Below are 17,301 nucleotides of genomic sequence, written 5' to 3'. Positions count from 1 at the left end.
TTCAGAAGGAGGTCCTGGCTACCTGATTCTCTCCTTGCAGACAGCCCGGACAAAGTCCTGGACGTGTGGCTGGGTGAAGTGCTGCTCGTAGTGCTGGATCAGTTTAGAATAGATGGTAGGAACAGCCATGAAGACATTTACCCTAGGTGCCTGGGAGCTGAGCAGGAACTCCCAAACCTAGGAGAGGTAGAGGAGGGAGTGAGGGGAGAAAGTATCAGAAACAGCCTTTTGTTTTACGTAGATGGATGAGCCACTCCATATTAATGCAAACATAATCATTAAATCCAGATCAGAAGATGTACAGAAGATGGATTGGGTGGCCCAGTGTGGTGTACATTATTTACAGTGAATGGGGAGTGAGGTGAGGGCCGGACTAAAGATGAAATCTGTCAACCCTGTCCAGTTTGTTACAAACATTTTGTCAGGATCTGCAAAGGTCAGTCCAATAGCCTCTTACAGAGGAATTCCAGAGGAATGAAACTGAGGTCAGTCAGAAAGTTGGTCTGGCTTTTGCACGTCGCCTTTTAAAAACACCCTTTTCCTGGGAGTTTTTGACAAATGTGTTTCATGAGCATTTGTGAAGGAGTCCAGTAGCAATCGTCTTCCCTAGTCACAAATGGAGACTGACACACACACACACACACACACACACACAGTTTGTATGGCTATCCTCATGGGTACCAGAAAATAGAAATTGCATGCTCCCTTGCCCTAAACTTAAACCTAAACCTAACCCTAACCTCAATAAAGTAACATTTATGCCTAAACTTTACCTAGATGTAATGCCTAACCTTAACCCTAAACTTAACCAACAACACCTGGACCGGAGTATAGTCAGACCTAAAACACACACACACACACTTTGTCAAGGACAAAGCTACTTACAAAAACACAGACAGAGAGACATTACAAGTCCCTCACAACCCCACCGACACCGCCGCCCCCCATCCCCACCGCCATCCCCACCCTCCACCACCACCACCGCCCTCCACCGGCATGCCTGGCTGCACCCCAGCCCACAGTGAGAGAAGAGCGTGAATTAATTGAAGGTGAACAACAGATTCTCCTTGGCTCTGTCCCCCCCTGGGAGGCACGGCACGTCTCCCCCTCTTAGAGCCTCCCTCCCTCACACTCCCTCTCCCGCTCTCTCCCACTCAGTCAGTCACTCTCTCCATTTCATAATTTCCTGCTCCACTGCCCCGGCTCTTATCAGTCCTCCTCTGTCTCTCCCTCTCCACACCGTTTCTCTCATCTGACACCAATTTCTCAACTTCCCCTCCTCTCTCCTCTTAAATCACCCCCTTTTACCTCCTCCTCCACTTACCTGCCTCCTTATTTTATCAACCCGGCTCGGGTTCTGCCATTCTCTTCGTCAGACTGGAAATATTGCAACATGGAAATATGGGAAGTGTTGAGTAAACAAGTGTGGACTATGCGACAGAGACACACCTACACACACACTCTGAGAATGTACTGTATCTATATGCTCATCCACACACCCACACACATGCCAGTATACACCCACTCAAACACACAAACACAAAACTCACTCAAACAGACGCACACACACGCCTGTATACACCCACTCAAACACACACACACACACACACGCCAGTATACACCCACTCAAACACAAAACCCACTCAAACAGACGCACACACACGCCTGTATACACCCACTCAAACACGCACACACACATGCCAGTATACACACACTCAAACACACACACGCCAGTATGCACACACTCAAACACACACACGCAAGTATACACACACTCAAACACACACACACACACACACAGACCAGATAGTGGTGTTCAGAGGGGAATATTATTTACTGCGTCTGTTCTGGGCATTCTGGGCCGTGTCTATCAAGCGCAGTGGAGCGCTTCCCCCAGCAGCCACTCAGGAGGGGGGAAAAAGCAATTTATGTCCGTCAAAGAGCTACCCTCCACCTGGGGGAGTTGTTGGAGACCCTCGGCTGCAGCCTGCATCCCAAACAGCCCTGCAGTCCTGCAGCTCCGGCATGGCCCTTAAACCAGCAGCACCCAGACTACTCTCTACCAGCCTGTAGCCTCCACCAACATGAACACTGACATCACCATGACAACTACCACTGACATCACCATGACTACTACCACTGACATCACCATGACTACTACCACTGACATCACCATTAATACTACCACTAATATCACCAATACACATTCCACTAACATCTCCATTACTTCCAACACTAACATCACCACTACAACTAACTTCACAATTACTACTACCACTTACAATACACAATGAATAACACCACTCACATCACCACCACTGTCCCCAACATCCCCCATTACTACTACCACCACTAACATCATCAGAACCACTACCACAAAATCCACTCCACTACTACTAGCCTATTACTATTATTTGAACTACTACTACCACAACTAATCCTCTAGAATCACCACCATCAGTAATACTATTATTATTATTACAACTACTACAACCACAACTAATCCTCTACAATCACCACCATCACTACTACTACTACTATTATTATTATTATTATTACTACAACTACAACAACTATTCTTCTAGAATCACCACCATCACTAATACTATTATTATTATTACAATTACTACTACCACAGCTAATCCTCTACAATCACCACCATCACTACTACTACTATTATTATAATAATTATTATTATAACTACAACTACAACTAACCCTCTAGAATCACCACCATCACTACTACTACTATTATTATAATAATTATTATTATAACTACAACTACAACTAATCCTCTACAATCACCACCATCACTACTACTACTATTATTATAATAATAATTATTATAACTACAACTACAACTAACCCTCTAGAATCACCACCATTACTAATACTATTATTATTATTATTACAACTATTACTACCACAACTAATCCTCTAGAATCACCACCATCACTACTACTATTATTATTAGAACTACCACAACTAATCCTCTAGAATCACCACCATCACAACTACTATTATTATTATTAGAACGGCCACAACTAATCCTCTAGAATCACCACCATCACAACTACTATTATTATTATTAGAACGGCCACAACTAATCCTCTACAATCACCACCATCACAACTACTATTATTATTATTAGAACGGCCACAACTAATCCTCTAGAATCACCACCATCACTACTACTATTATTATTAGAACTACCACAACTAATCCTCTACAATCACCACCATCACTATTATTATTAGAACTACTACAATTACTACTACCAACACGACTAACACTCTACCATCACCACAACAGCGACACACACACTGCTCTGTCTCCTTGTCTGTATTGGTTCTTCAAGAAAAAGTCTGGCCATTAGAGGTAGAAATACATGTATTTTTAAAAAGATCATACCACTAGTCTCAGTACAATGTCCAACCAGTCTATCAGCCAGTCAGAACCCATGTACAGCCTACAGCTATGTTAATACATAAAAGAGTATATTGATTTGTTTCTCATTATGACTTGAAGAAAATGAAGGAGAAATGTACAAGGCATCCTCAGGGGTAAGAGTGAAGCCTCGACTGTCTGTTTGGTACACAAGGTCAGGTAAGGTACAAAGAAAAGTGAAACGCTCTGATAGTACAGTAAACTTCCTCTTTATTGGATGTCCTCTACAGCCCTTACCTGTCAATCACACCTGTGACTCCCATTAAGTTCTCCTGGACCTTAAAATCCCTCTGACACCACCTCCCTCTCGGCTCCCCCACCCCTCCAAAACAAGCACCATCATCCTTCAATGTCAGCTCATCGATTGATCTCGCTCTAAAGCTGGGGCCGTGAGTTGGCGTGGTCAGATATAAAGCCACACAGGGCAATTCATCACCGAGCCCTGAACGCTTAGAGTGACAGTCTGGGGGTGGAGGGGGACATTCAACCTGGAGCTTTGCCTGGCTGGCTCGCTGCCTCCACGTCTGACCCCCAGCGGCCCGGCGGGGGGAGACAGAGGGGGCATCACGGAACTGTCAGTGTCGGCTCAACTCCTGTCTCTGTTATTGACGCCCCCGGCCCAGCGCTGGCAGCACAGCAACAGGGCCGCAATTAGCTCCAAAGGCTGACAACTAACCGATAAGGTTGAACAGCAGCCCCCTTTTACTGCCCCCCTCAGTGGGGCTCCAGTGTTCAGGTCTGTGGATCCCCGCAAACAGAGGAACCACCAACTGACAGGTAGGTTGTCAGGTGGGCAGGGAGACAGGCGGACATACGCCGCAATTTTTCATTTCGATTTTGTTTCATGTCTGTAATGTCTGGGTCAAGGCCAGAGGTTCCCCTCTTTTATTATCTAGGGTGCCCCCAACCTGAAAGTAGACTATGGGCTAAGAGAACCTGTTATCTGTGATTACATTCTTTAAACAGTCATTACAAACCTCTTCAAACTTTTCGCTTCAGCTAAAAATCAATGGAAGTAATCAGGCCATGTGAACATGTGAGGAAAAAAAGAAAAAATAAATAATCTGAAATCAAGTATTTGGTTTGATGTTACTTAAAGGTAATTTGGCCATTAAAAATAAAACTTGCTTGCACACCTTGATTACTTCCATTGATTTTTAGCCTGCAGTGGCTACATTTCCCTTTAAATACACCACAATCTTGATTTTGTTTAATTTAAGGGACTAAGGAAACTTGTTATGAAACTTATTTCCCCTCAGCTCACTTAATAATAATAGTAACCGATTTCTTCAAACGTTATTACACTACCAAAAATGTGGTATGTTAATTTTTATGAAATGAATGAAATCTCTTTTGTAGAAAGTAATTAAATAGATATATTGATAGCAACAGTCACACATAGTATAGAATGACTTTCCAATGACTTGGCATTTTACAGATTTGTAGAGTCATTGATGTCACATAAAGAAAAATATAGGTGTTAGGAACCCATGTCCAGATGTTAGCATCTTAATTAACAATATTTTTCCTGTAATATAACATTTTTTGTCAGACCCATAGTGCCAGCTAATGAGGAACCACATAAAGAAAATACAGACAGACAGTGACTAAAGATTCCTGCAGAGAACGCTCGTTCATTAAAATTTGACGGGTTTGTCTAGAGAAAACCAACAGTCGAGACACATGCTCCTGGCTGATGTACATGTGGAAAATTTTTTATCAAGTTGACATTTCACCTTTTAAATGGAAGCTTTATAGAATGTTAACTTGGATTTAACGTGGTTGAGTGGGGAATGCTAAATGGGTCACACACTTCTATCTGCTAAATGTCATGGCAAGACTTCAGTTTGGCCATTCCTACCAGGGGCAATTATTTATACATTGTTTTATTTTAGTTTAAAAGGGAAACGGTTGAAACATTCTTGAAATCCAAATGGGAAGTAATCTAAAAAGCATGATAAAGTACTAATGGCACTGTTAGTATACTGAGTCGCTCCCTGAAAGTCCCTTTTGTCTGTTTGAGTAGTAGAAGGGTTGCATCAATATTGCATTTTAAAAGCATTTTGTGCCCTTTTATAGAGACAAAATATGAAATTCATTACATATATATTCTTACATATATAATTTGCTAAAGTGCTAACATTCCATATTTTGGGCAGCAGGGTATAGACCTCTGGGTGGCCTTTAGTGTTACATTTTAGGGTCAACCATGTTTTGAAATGGTGAAAATGTTCCTATTTAAAAAGAAAAGATTAAGATTGAACAGGGTAAACGGAGGTGAACTGGGCTACTCAATCCATTTAGTTGAGACATTTTGTGGTGTTTTATGGTGGAAAAGGAGCAGCACAAGACTTCAACCCTGTTCCCCATAGATAGACAGGAAGAAAATGTTTCAACATTTCCAAGGTCTCTTGGGCCTTGCCCTCCCTCCAATGCCCTTCGGGGGAAGAGTCACTGGCTTGTTGTTGACTCTCTGTTGCGCACTTGTGCAGTTGGGCTGTACGCTGCTAGCAATACTCGGCCCTCATTCAGGGGGGTTGCGGTTGGTGGGTGTCCCTTTGGTTGATGCCTGGCAATGTGGGTGGATTAATTTCCTGCCTGTTGGGCCCTGTCCGGGGCCTCCCCCGGGTAGGGCCACAGTGTCACCGGACCCCCCCGTCTCAGTTTCCAAGGTGTTACGCTGCTATATTATTGTGCTGGGGGACATGAGGGATGTACTACTAACTTTTCTCAATTTCCTCCAATTTTAAATTTTAGAAGGAGATGAGGTCCTGGTCCACACCTGCGGATTACCTGGTTTGGGGGGACCATTGCTGTTCCTGTCCAAGAGAAATTTATTTATTATTCCAATTGGACTCTTAATATCTCACCCGGCACAGCCAGAAGAGGACTGGTCACCCCTCTGAGCCTGGGTCCTCTCTAGGTTTCTTCCTAAAATTCGACCTTCTTAGGGAGTTTTTCCTAGCCACTGAAATTCAACACTACTGTTGTTTGCTCCTTGGGGTTTAAGGCTGGGTGTCTCTGTAAAGCACTTTGTGACAACTGCTGTTGTAAAAAGCGCTTTATAAATAAATTTTGATTGATTGATTGGGCCTTGCATTTAATTGCCCTTTCCTGATTTACACAACAAACATGTGACAAAGGGATTGATTGGACACAAAATCATCAACCCACTAGGCACTTAATAAGCATTTACTAGTCATTCTTAAAACACATTTTCACATGACTGTATGAGAAATAAGTACACCGCCTGGAAAGTTAATAAAGATAAACTAAAACCCAAAAATAACATATCACACATAAGAAATGTAGATTTTAAATCATATATGCAATTAAAATAAACACAAATGCGATTTCCTTAAATGGAAAAGTTAGCAGGCCACTACCTAAGCATCACATAAAACAGTTAAAATTAAATCATGTGTACCGATTCCAATTATTAGAAAATCATTAGAGAGTAACTTGGGTGGGCCCAGCTTTCCATAAGGATTAGAGACCTGGTCTGGTTTGGTAATCATATGGTTGTGTGGTAACACATCATATGGTTGTGTGGTAACACATCGTATCAAAACCAAATACCTATTCGGCTACTGTGCTGCCTCAGGTCCTGGCCAACTTGAGCCAAGCATCAATTCCATATTGTACCAGAGCATTATTGAGGGGAATGTGAGGCCATCTGTCAAAAAGCTGAACAGAATACAGATATTGTAACAGGACAATGTCCATAAACCCACAAACAAACCACCACAGAATGGCTCAAAAAGCAGAAATGGAAGGTTAGGGAATGGCCGTGTCAAAGCCCAGACCTCAATTCTACTGAAATGCTGTGGGGAGAATTGATGCAGGCCGTGTATGTATGAAACACCTAAAAACATGACAGAGTTGATACACGTACAGTCAAGAAGAGTGGGCCAGAGTTCCTAACAGTCAACATAAAAAAAGATAAACGGGTACAAGAAACAGCAACTGAAGGGAGGTGTGTACTTGTTTTTTCTGCTTTATAAAAATGCATTCCTGTTGATTTTTGATCCACGGGATACTTGCTTTTTCTCATGACTGTATACATAAACAAGTTACACTTTCCTGGAACGAGCACACTGCAGTGGTAGTTTACCTTCTGGGGCTGGAAGTCAGGCAGCATGACAGTGGTGGCGCCCACCCAGAGAGGGCAGAGCAACGTGTTGACGACACCATGGACGTGGTGCAGAGGCAAAGTGTGAAGGAGGACGTCATCCCGGGACCAGCCCCACTCTGACACCAGACTCTGAACCTGGGAGGGGGGAATACAGACCACCGGAAAGGCTCTCAGCTATTTGATCAAAGCGTTTTCCATCCAGTTCTTTTGACATTTTACTTCGATACAATGATAGGTAGCTCACTAAAAAGCTTCCATGCGTGCATTGTCGGCGGAAGGTTTATTTCTGACACAACATATCAAACACACTCGTTATTAACCACAGTGAAAGGAGCGAATAAAACCCTGTCTTTAGTGAGAAGAGCAAGACAGCTGGAAAGAGCCGAGGGACTGGAGAGCGTACCCCTGCCATCAGCCTTCCTTCCCTGTTCCCTCACTGAGCTACCTCCCTGGGCTTGTCATTTATAAACCAAGCTCCTCCTTAATGAAGGGTGATCTAATTTTCCACTCTATTGGACATGCAGGTCAATTTTGGGAGAAATTTTACTCGAAAATCCTCTACAGCCTGAAGAGCCCCTTGTAATGAAATAATTTGTGTGATTATTCAAAGAGCTCATGTGGAACAAAAGCAAAACGACACTGTGTCTATCGTATGTGAAGTCAGATGAAGAGAGGGTCAAACCTTGTACTGTCACTGGGCTACAGAAACCTGTTTAAAAAAACAACTAACTCCCAACAGAGGATCCAATCCATTCTGGTTACTGATTGTCTAAATCTGCTTTATCATTTCTCAATTAAAATGTTCATAGTTTCTGTTTTTTCCAGTGTCTTCATTCATTTGCTCACAAAAGATCCACATTAGAAATTTAAAAACATCAACAATTAAACCAAAATGCTTCAGTAAGTTGCTTTGGATAGGAGCGTCAACTAAATGACAATAATAAAAAGAACATTCTAAAATCACAACATCTCTGATGACAGGCCACTGAGGACTCCAGCTCCTTTCTAGGATTCTTCATAGGTTCCAACCCTACTAGGGTTTTTTTCCTAGCCACTGTGCATCCTTCTCTTGTCATTGTTTGCTCTTTGGGGTTTTAGGCTGTGTGTATGTATAAGCACTTTGTGACAACTGCTGATGTAAAAAGTGCTATATAAAATAAATGTGACTGATTGTTTGGGCAGAGTCTGGAGGTAATCCCCACTGTAGTGATGAATTGTTGGGATAGAATACTAGGCAAGTATAGACAACATTGTAGTTAACATTTAACAGGACAGTTTTTCTGGGAAAGCCTTAATCTACCAGAACAATGCTGCTGTCATTAGCATAACTGCTAACGGATATAAGCACACTACACACAAAGCTTCTTCAGAAAGCAACACAAATCACTGATGCCCCTACTTCTGAATACATTAAGACAATTACTTGCTAAGTTCACTTTTTTTTTTTTTTATATATAGCTGAATTTTGTTTTTAATGGAACATTAGAGATTTTTTATTGTAATATCAGAACATTTTCAAAACATATCTGGCTAGTAGTGGACTGATAGTGTTTCACAACATGTATTCATTATTTTATAAATGTATAAGTAATAGAAGTGACTGAAGATTCACTTTCATAAGCTAGTCCTATCATAATGGAATAATACACTGATTTGATATCGACCATGCCTTTGGGCAACACATTATTGTGCTGAACAGCCAAGTGGAAAGACACAGAGTAAAACTAGTATTCTTATGCTTATTTAACATACATGCATAAAGTAACATCTGTATAACCCATTTACCATGGCCCGGATGCTGCTGTGAGTGTGGAGAACCCCTTTGGGGCTGCCTGTGGTTCCGCTGGTGTAGATGATCATGGCAGGCCGCTGGGCCCAGTCTGTGATGCTGGGCTCAGGCTGGGTCTCTGGGCCTTCCAGCAGGGAGCTGAGGTTGGAAGTGGGGGGTATCTGCAGGCAGGGCAGCCCAAGTTTGTGGGCCAGTGGCTCTAGGGTCTCTGCATATGGCTGCCCAGCCACCACCAGGGAGCTCTGAGAGTCAGACAGGATGTACTCCAGCTCTGACAAAGGGTGCTTCCTGTAGAGAGGCACGGCCGTGCCGCCACACATCCAGGACGCCCACTGGGCTACTGTGTATGAGGCGTCATTGGCACACAAGAAGGAGACGCGCTTCCCCTGCAGGTCCCCGGAGGGACATCCCAGACTTTCCTTGATACGGCAGGCTAGGCCCCTACTGCTGCCATACAGGTCCTTGAAGCTGTGGCGTCCACTGTCGTCCACTATGGCCAGCTTGTCCCCGAATGCTCGGGCCCTGGAGAACACTGGGTCAAAGTCCCCTTTTGCAGCCTGTCTGACTCTGGTTGAGGAGTAAGATCTCCTCAAGTGTAACCAGTGTGTCCAACCAGCAGGACAGGCAGAGCGCCACAGATGGACTGAGTGACGCGCTGACACCGACAACATTGTGGGAGATTATGCTGTCACCAACGGTATCCTCTTATAACACACATCCTCATGATGTCTGGACGTACAATGGTAACACTAGAAAACCTGTTCATTTTCAGAACATTTTTAAATTAACATGGGGTAAGTGACATTTTTATTAGTTACAGTCAACAATGTGCTGTAGTGACAGGCTTTGGTGTTAACTGTTATTTATAACCTCTGTGAATGTGCCCACTAGCCTGCAGGTAAATATCTAATTATGCCAAACATTTTACTCGAAAAGGACAAAACCTTCCTGACCCAATAACATGAAGTGGCACTGCATATAGCCCAATCAGTGTCTAGCGTGAATAGACAAGTCACTCTGGTAGCAAGGTTATAGAGACAAATATTTACATAGGCTGTGAAGCAATCCAGCAGTAACTTCTGTCAATGTATCTGAAAAGCACTAAAAATCACCTGAGTTGATCTTTGGACTTCATGGTACATTTTGCAAGTTAATACTTATGTTACTTTGTTAACTTACATTATAGTTTGCTGTTGCAATTAACACAATGTACGAAACTTAGTTGGCAAGCTACATCAACATATCTAACTTACTCTGAGCCAACATGAGTAATAAGATAGAAAGCTGGCTATCATGAGCATACTACTCAACGAAAGTATGACATTGAATTAGCTTAAATATGCTTCTGTATCTGAACAGTAAAGGACAGGATTGCCAGAAAGTGACGAAACGTCATAAAAATCATCAAGGACTGAAGCTTGTACCTAACGTCTTTTAGCTAGGTCAGTTAGCTTATGCTGAATGTGAAGCTGTTTTTGCGACAACACTTGTTTTTCTTAATTGTTTTTTACATACGTTTCACCATGATAGTTATCTTGTTTAAACTATACCCTCATTGAAAAAGACAAAAATGATTTTAAAGCTCCCGCTATTACGCTAAAGTAAATATACACCTTACCATAACACCGGTGACTTTTGTGAGGGTACGTCGTGATAAAATTCCGGGCAGAAACAAGAGCTAGCGTATAGTTTCCAGGATGTGAAAAAAGGAACAACGCAAGTCATCAAAAAAGATACAAAAAAATTGTACAAACACGTTCTGTGTATACTGCAAGGTTTGACCACTTAAAACAAGAGTCTGTGTTTTCTTATGTTAGGCAACAGTTTCTGGAAAAATGTATGGAGATTCCAGAAAAATGCATGAGATGCTCATTAATCTATTTACACAACCTAAGAGTAAAATACCTTCTAGTTAGAATGATATGAATATGTCATTAGGTAGGATTCATGCAATTTGCTCATTCAAGTAGTTTCTACAGGTTTTGGATCAACAATGATTTTAAGGAATTGAGTAGCGTAGTAGTAGGCTTTACTGAAATGTCAGAAGAACCTGACAGTGGTCAGCAATAATCCAATAGTTAATGTCAAATATGTCAAAGCTCAATGTGTGGAGTTTACTACATTTTGCAAACCTCCGCCTCCTGTTGCCTCAACCTCATTGCATCTGTTGTTCAAAATCCTATTAAGATTTGTCTTTTGAAAATGTGACAATTCAAACTGAGACATTGGCAGAGAGAGAATGAGAGAGGGAGGGTGGGAGAGAAAGAGAGAAGAGAAATTGGAATATGAACTGCACTGGGTTGTTTTGGCATTAGATCACTCTATGCCAGTTCTTCAGCGTGCCAACTAGCTTGGCATCATCTCACAGAGCTGGGCACATTCAGCCACCAGCTGGCAGTCGCGGGCCTCAGATAAGAATTGTTCAGACATGGCACTCATTCAAAAAGTTTTCACTTCCCTGAACCCCTACATTGCAAACGAGGATGGCATGTTCCTACGAAACTGAAGGCTTTGTCTCAGAAAAACTCCCCTCCAGTTTCAGAAGTAGTATCGTCAAAGGAAGAGCCATTCCATTCGGAGAGAAAACGGCAGTCGAGAAGATGCCACCAGCAGCTATATAATCTCCATAGAGCATCCCTTTATCCGAATATTGGCTCAGTAATTATTCATACAGATGGTAACCCTATACTGATGCAACCTAAACTGCCGAACGTGGATACATATTTTTTGATTTCTACGTTTCTACCTTTGTCACAAACACCATGTTTGTTTGGATTAAAACGGCTTATTTGCGGCTGTCGAGGTCAGCCATGTTGCTGACACATGGCATACGGCAGATCTGGAATTCCAGCCACTCAGGGCTACATATGGATCTGCTGAGGAGAGAGATACACTCTGGGATGGACACAATGGGGGGTATGGGGACCTGGCGAACAAACGCTTGGCATTCGCTTCTTCTCCCAGGATGCCAGCCAGTGCCCGCCGCCTTGACGGAGCTCCAGAGAGCAGGCAGGCAACTTGGCCGGCAGCGGGCGCCAACTCCCCTTTTGGTTGGCACAGGACTGGCGTAGAAGACGTCAGACAGGAGTGAGCAAGTGAGAATAAGAGAGGACCCCCCTCATATCCGAGAGACGGAGAGGAGGGAGTGGGGAGGAGAAACCGTTGGGAGTGCCAGAACATGTGTCAGGTTGGCACCATGTGAGAATGTCTTGGCAAGCGCCTCTACTCTCCCCCTCTTGCCCCTCTTGGAACACATGGTATGTCGGCAGCAGCATCTGGCCGCGTTGACTCTCAGCAGCTGCGCTTTGTCTTCGCCAGTTGGGACGCTTGGCACTGCCACTTCATCAACTACCTGTGGATCCTCTCGGGCGTGGAGGGGACGATGAATTATTCTGAGCTGCAGCTGCAAACTTGACTTTTATCCAGGAGATGTAGCACTGTAAACATGACTGTCTCACACCACCCACACACCAACCGGCATTGCTGGTTCCGCTTGGGTTGAACCCCAGGCATACCCTCTTTGGGTAATGATTTATTCTTGGCGAAAGATCGAGAAGCTTCCTTTTGTTATTGGGAAAAGTTGTGGATTCTTGCAAAAGCCAGCTGAGGATTTTACTGTACAATGCAAACACAAATACATCCCAACTTTGCTATGGGAGGGTTTGGAATGAATGGATGACCTTTCCTCTATCTTTTGAGTCTTTTCTAAATGAGAGGCACTGGAGGCACTGAGGTCGCTTGGCGTTTAAAAATATTGTTCAACTCTAAAAGGAGATACGACAGAAGAACAATACACACTCTCTGTGGTAAACGAAGTGTTTCACTTCATGAAATCAAATTCGTATCAAATATCTTATCAAATTCTTTGCTATGGCTGGAAAGCTGTGTTCCATACACTCTTTGGGAATTGTATGGGACCTCACTGATGCCTAATGCTCCCCATCTGTGCAAAAACATGTTTGGTTTATGCTGAACCGTTAATTAAAATGTCTCCTACGAAAGCCCCACATGCTACCTTTCTGGGGCAATTCCCTGAGCTTACTAGTGGACCCTTTTCCAAACGTCAGCAGTTCCATCTCCTATGGTGATTACAGAGTTCCCACACCAGTTGTAAGGGATATACATGGTTTGTTCTCAGGATAACTGTCATGTTTTTTAAAAGTAACATGAAGAGCAACCTCTCAACTCCAAAATTCAGTGCAGCATAACTTTATTTTCAGGATTTCTGCATTAACCATTGATGTGAGATTTGCATTATAACTTAACAATTCAGACATCCACATCACTTTGGAGCCTGCGGTTCGCCCCAAGCAAGCTACATGACCTCATTTGGATTTCAAGTACTGTTTTTTGTACAGTGAGAATAGTTTGTAGGCAAGCAGATCATTTCTGTCAAGATCCAAAGGCCGTTGTTTTTCCGTGTTTATCTGATAGTGACCCACTGGGAGTTTGGCTCCATCTGTGTTGCTCTGACCCAGTTTAGCCCTTGGCCAGGTCCAACTGTTCAGTGTCCCAAACATATGCGCTGTGGCGGGGGGATAAGCGATCATCACCGCGCGGGACTGTGAAACACACACTGCAGATATGACACTGGACCCGTCTATCCACTGCCCGTCTTCCCACAGCATATGTCATCAGTGCTGGCCCCCAGGAATCACACTCAGTCTGGAGGTGGATTTGGGAGAAGAAAACTCCTTTCCGAGGTTATTCATTTGTGGCCGCTAAATGTGGATTATCACATGACAGGAGTGTGGCGGGGGTGGGTTGGGTGCCGGGGCGGGGTGCTGTCTGCCTTTGTACGGTACGTGGACGTAGGGTTCAGTGTTTTGTCTGCGATGTTTCGCCGATCTGTCGGCTACAGAACGAATGCATTGTTGTTGGTCCGGACACTGATCATCTGACCTCCGATGACACCTCGCGTCTCTCGCCCTCCAGCACCAAGCTGGCCGACAAACAGACGGGCATGGCGTTGGCAGACTGGCCACACGGCTCACTGGGCAGGGGCAGGGGCACCGGAGGCTTTACCAATGCCCTTTGTTGGCAGACGGGCCTGTACACAGTATCACTGCACAGGGCGGAGGACCACTAGGGACCTTGGTGTGACAGGCACATATGGGGCACCAGGCTGGTGATGAGCTGCTTATGTGAGCTGCTGATGGCCTTGGAGAGCGGTGCCGTCTGCATGAGGGATTTACTGGCTCTATAGCTTACTATCTACTTACTGGATGAGCTTTGACTCAATCAAAGTGGCCCGACCCAGTCAAGGCCAGGCTGGGATGATAGTCTGAGAGCTGCTTCTTCTCCCCACGACCCGAAGTGGCAGTGCAGTCATAGGGTTTCCGGGCCTGTAGTCTCAACACCGTTACATTTCCAGGAACATTTCGCCACAGGCTAGAATTAAGTTCTAGACGTTTTTGAGAGAAGAGGCAAATCAAAAGCACAACTTAGACTTGAGCCAATGTCGTAAGTACAACAAAGAATTGACATGTTTTGGCAAAGGAGTGTGTTAAATTTGATGACATGCAGATGCATTTCTGCACATACCCATACTCTAGACCCAAGTACATGTCTTTGTGCAAGAGATAAGCTTGCTAAGGTCGCCATGACATTTGAGTGTTGTCAGATAATTCTTTTTGGAGGAGCAGTTTCTAGGCATCTTTAAACTAAACTGTCTGTTACACACAGTGACAGTCCAGCATCAGGTAGAAACGTTCTGATGAGTAGGAAGTGGGCTATAACTAGTAAATCTGCCTCCAGGTACCCACAGTCTAAACTCAAAGACTTATGCCACTGGCTTTATTAGAGGCTTCAGAGAGCACTGGACTGGGTGAAGGTTTCCCACTAATGACTTATTGATCCTATTCTTTCCCTTTCAACTTCCATCCAAGGATCTAACAATTGAGCAGGACAGACAATCAGGATTTTTCCCGAATTGCACTCCCTGCCTAACTCTTACTTCAGAGATGAGACATCACTGCAGGCCACTACAGTGAAACTGGTCTCCGCTTTGTTTTCGTTTTGTTTAGTTGGAAACGTTAAAGTATTTAGTTCGTCTGAACGTGCTGTTATATCACATCCAGATGTTGGCTTTGATTCTTTAATCGAATCCACATACATCCTCTTACATGATATGTTCCTAATTTAATTTGGTTAGAATGGCCAAATTCCTTCCTACATTCACGAGGAGTGATTGTGTTTATTATTTCTGTTAAAGCGTCTCGTGTGTTTGCAATACACAGTGTCTGTACGGTCTATGTGGCCATAAGAGAAATAAATCACCTGAAACATACATCCTCCTCTTTTAACGTTTAGGACTTATTTATTTCCCCTATCCAGTTTCTCAGCACAAAGCCTGGCATCCATCTGTCTTCCGCTCTTCTCTCATTACAGTCCCCCCTCACCCCCTCTATCTGAGACTGGCACACTGCTTGGGTGGTGTGTTCACAGAGAGACAGTGCCATATGCTGTCTGGCCTCGCAGGGAGGTTGTCAGTGTACCAGCTCTGCTGCAGTGTTGGTGCTGGTGTAGGACAGAGGAAGAGTCTCTCATCACACAGTTTTGTTTTGCTCTGAAGGCTCATGCCTGCTCATAGCAGGTAATGAAGGATTGTCCCTTTTATTGTCAGCTTTTAACCCAAGTGTCTTTTCATTAGCTTGAAGTATAGACTATCTAGATTTTCTTGCAAATAATTTCACATACTCGGTCGTGTGCAGCCAAATCGCATAAAGCATGTTATACATGTTACATTCTATACAGTTTTACACATATGGTATGTTACTATATTCTCTACAGTTTTACACATACGTTTTTCATACACAGTACATAACTACATTCTACACTGTTTTACACATAGAGTATATTATTATATTCTATACAGTTTTACACATATAGTATATCATGACATTCTGTACAGTTTTACACATACAGTATATTACTATATTCTGTGCAGTTTTGCACAGTATACAGTATATTATGAAATTCTATACCTTTACATACACTGCATTTATAGAACCTCTCTGTAGTCCCACGTGGTTCTCCATCATTATCCTGTAGTTCTGTCCTGACCTTCTCTCTGCGGCTGAGGGCAGACTCCTCTGAATGAAGGTGCATGTGCACTGCCAGCTGTTATTGTGTCATTCTGTCAGCTTCCTGCCCCTGACAGACTTCTCGTGTTCTCCAACAAGAGGGCCTCCGAAAGCCCTCCATACTAGTGAACACTTCATGCCTGTCATAAATAACCAGAGAGCTGTTGGGATTGATTCTTAAAAATGGTCGACCTTGTAGCGATTGGACTGTCAATGCCTTCCCACAGCTTCAGATAAGAATTCATAAAAAATTCATCACAGGCAGTGATGTGAAATGTGAAAAGCTTTTGTTCAGAGACGCCACATCTCATGTCTTAAAGAGGCTCTGAACTTTGTTTTTCCTCAGCGTGTAGGCCTACTTTAACTGAGGTTGGTTTGGGGGGGGGGGGGGTGGGGGGGGTGTAGGTAGAGGATGTGAGCGTGTGCATTGAGGGGGGATATCGTGTTCAGAATTCATCTTGTCAGTGTATTCATTACCACTTTGCATTTCAAGCAGAGGGGGTTCGGTGCTCCACTAAATCGCAAGAAGGATTGTTAGACACGCGTGTTATTAATTTTTTTCAGGTCCCGTGGCGTCTGTATGAATCTTAATGCTGCTGACGGGGTTGCAGTGCTATCGACTTTCTTTAAAATATGAAGAAGCTTGCTGGAAGCGCCCAGGGTCATTAGCTGAAGAGTGGGCGCAAATCCCTCTCTGAGGCAGTCTGGCTTCACCGTGTTAAATGTGCTCTTAAAATATTCATAATCATACTTGTACGCACACACACAAAGACACACACACACACGCACACACACTCACACACAATTCACTGGGGAGATAGGGGGTGGTGAAAATCAATATTAAAA

At 43.5% G+C, this 17,301-nt stretch overlaps 1 protein-coding gene across 3 annotated transcripts in view; it reads right to left on the bottom strand.

The window, feature by feature from the left end:
• Window positions 1–11,064, bottom strand: part of acsf3 (acyl-CoA synthetase family member 3) — a 36,630-nt gene extending 25,566 nt beyond the window's left edge. Inside the window, exons 1-4 of one of the 3 annotated variants that reach the window (XM_010881491.4) lie at window positions 10,989–11,064; window positions 9,367–10,128; window positions 7,561–7,716; window positions 23–177 (exon numbers count right to left, since the gene is read on the bottom strand). In XM_010881491.4, the coding sequence (XP_010879793.2) occupies window positions 23–177; window positions 7,561–7,716; window positions 9,367–10,041 (986 nt within the window). In that variant the 5' untranslated portion in view covers window positions 10,042–10,128; window positions 10,989–11,064. The other 2 variants (XM_010881498.4, XM_020052935.3) reach the window with 2 other exon arrangements.
• Between the last annotated feature and the right edge of the window lie 6,237 nt (window positions 11,065–17,301).

Source organism: Esox lucius, chromosome 2, assembly GCF_011004845.1.
Source record: "Esox lucius isolate fEsoLuc1 chromosome 2, fEsoLuc1.pri, whole genome shotgun sequence".
NCBI classification, from domain to species: domain Eukaryota; kingdom Metazoa; phylum Chordata; class Actinopteri; order Esociformes; family Esocidae; genus Esox; species Esox lucius.
Note: the sequence above shows the minus strand (reverse complement) of the source record. Positions and strands in the feature narration are given on the sequence as shown.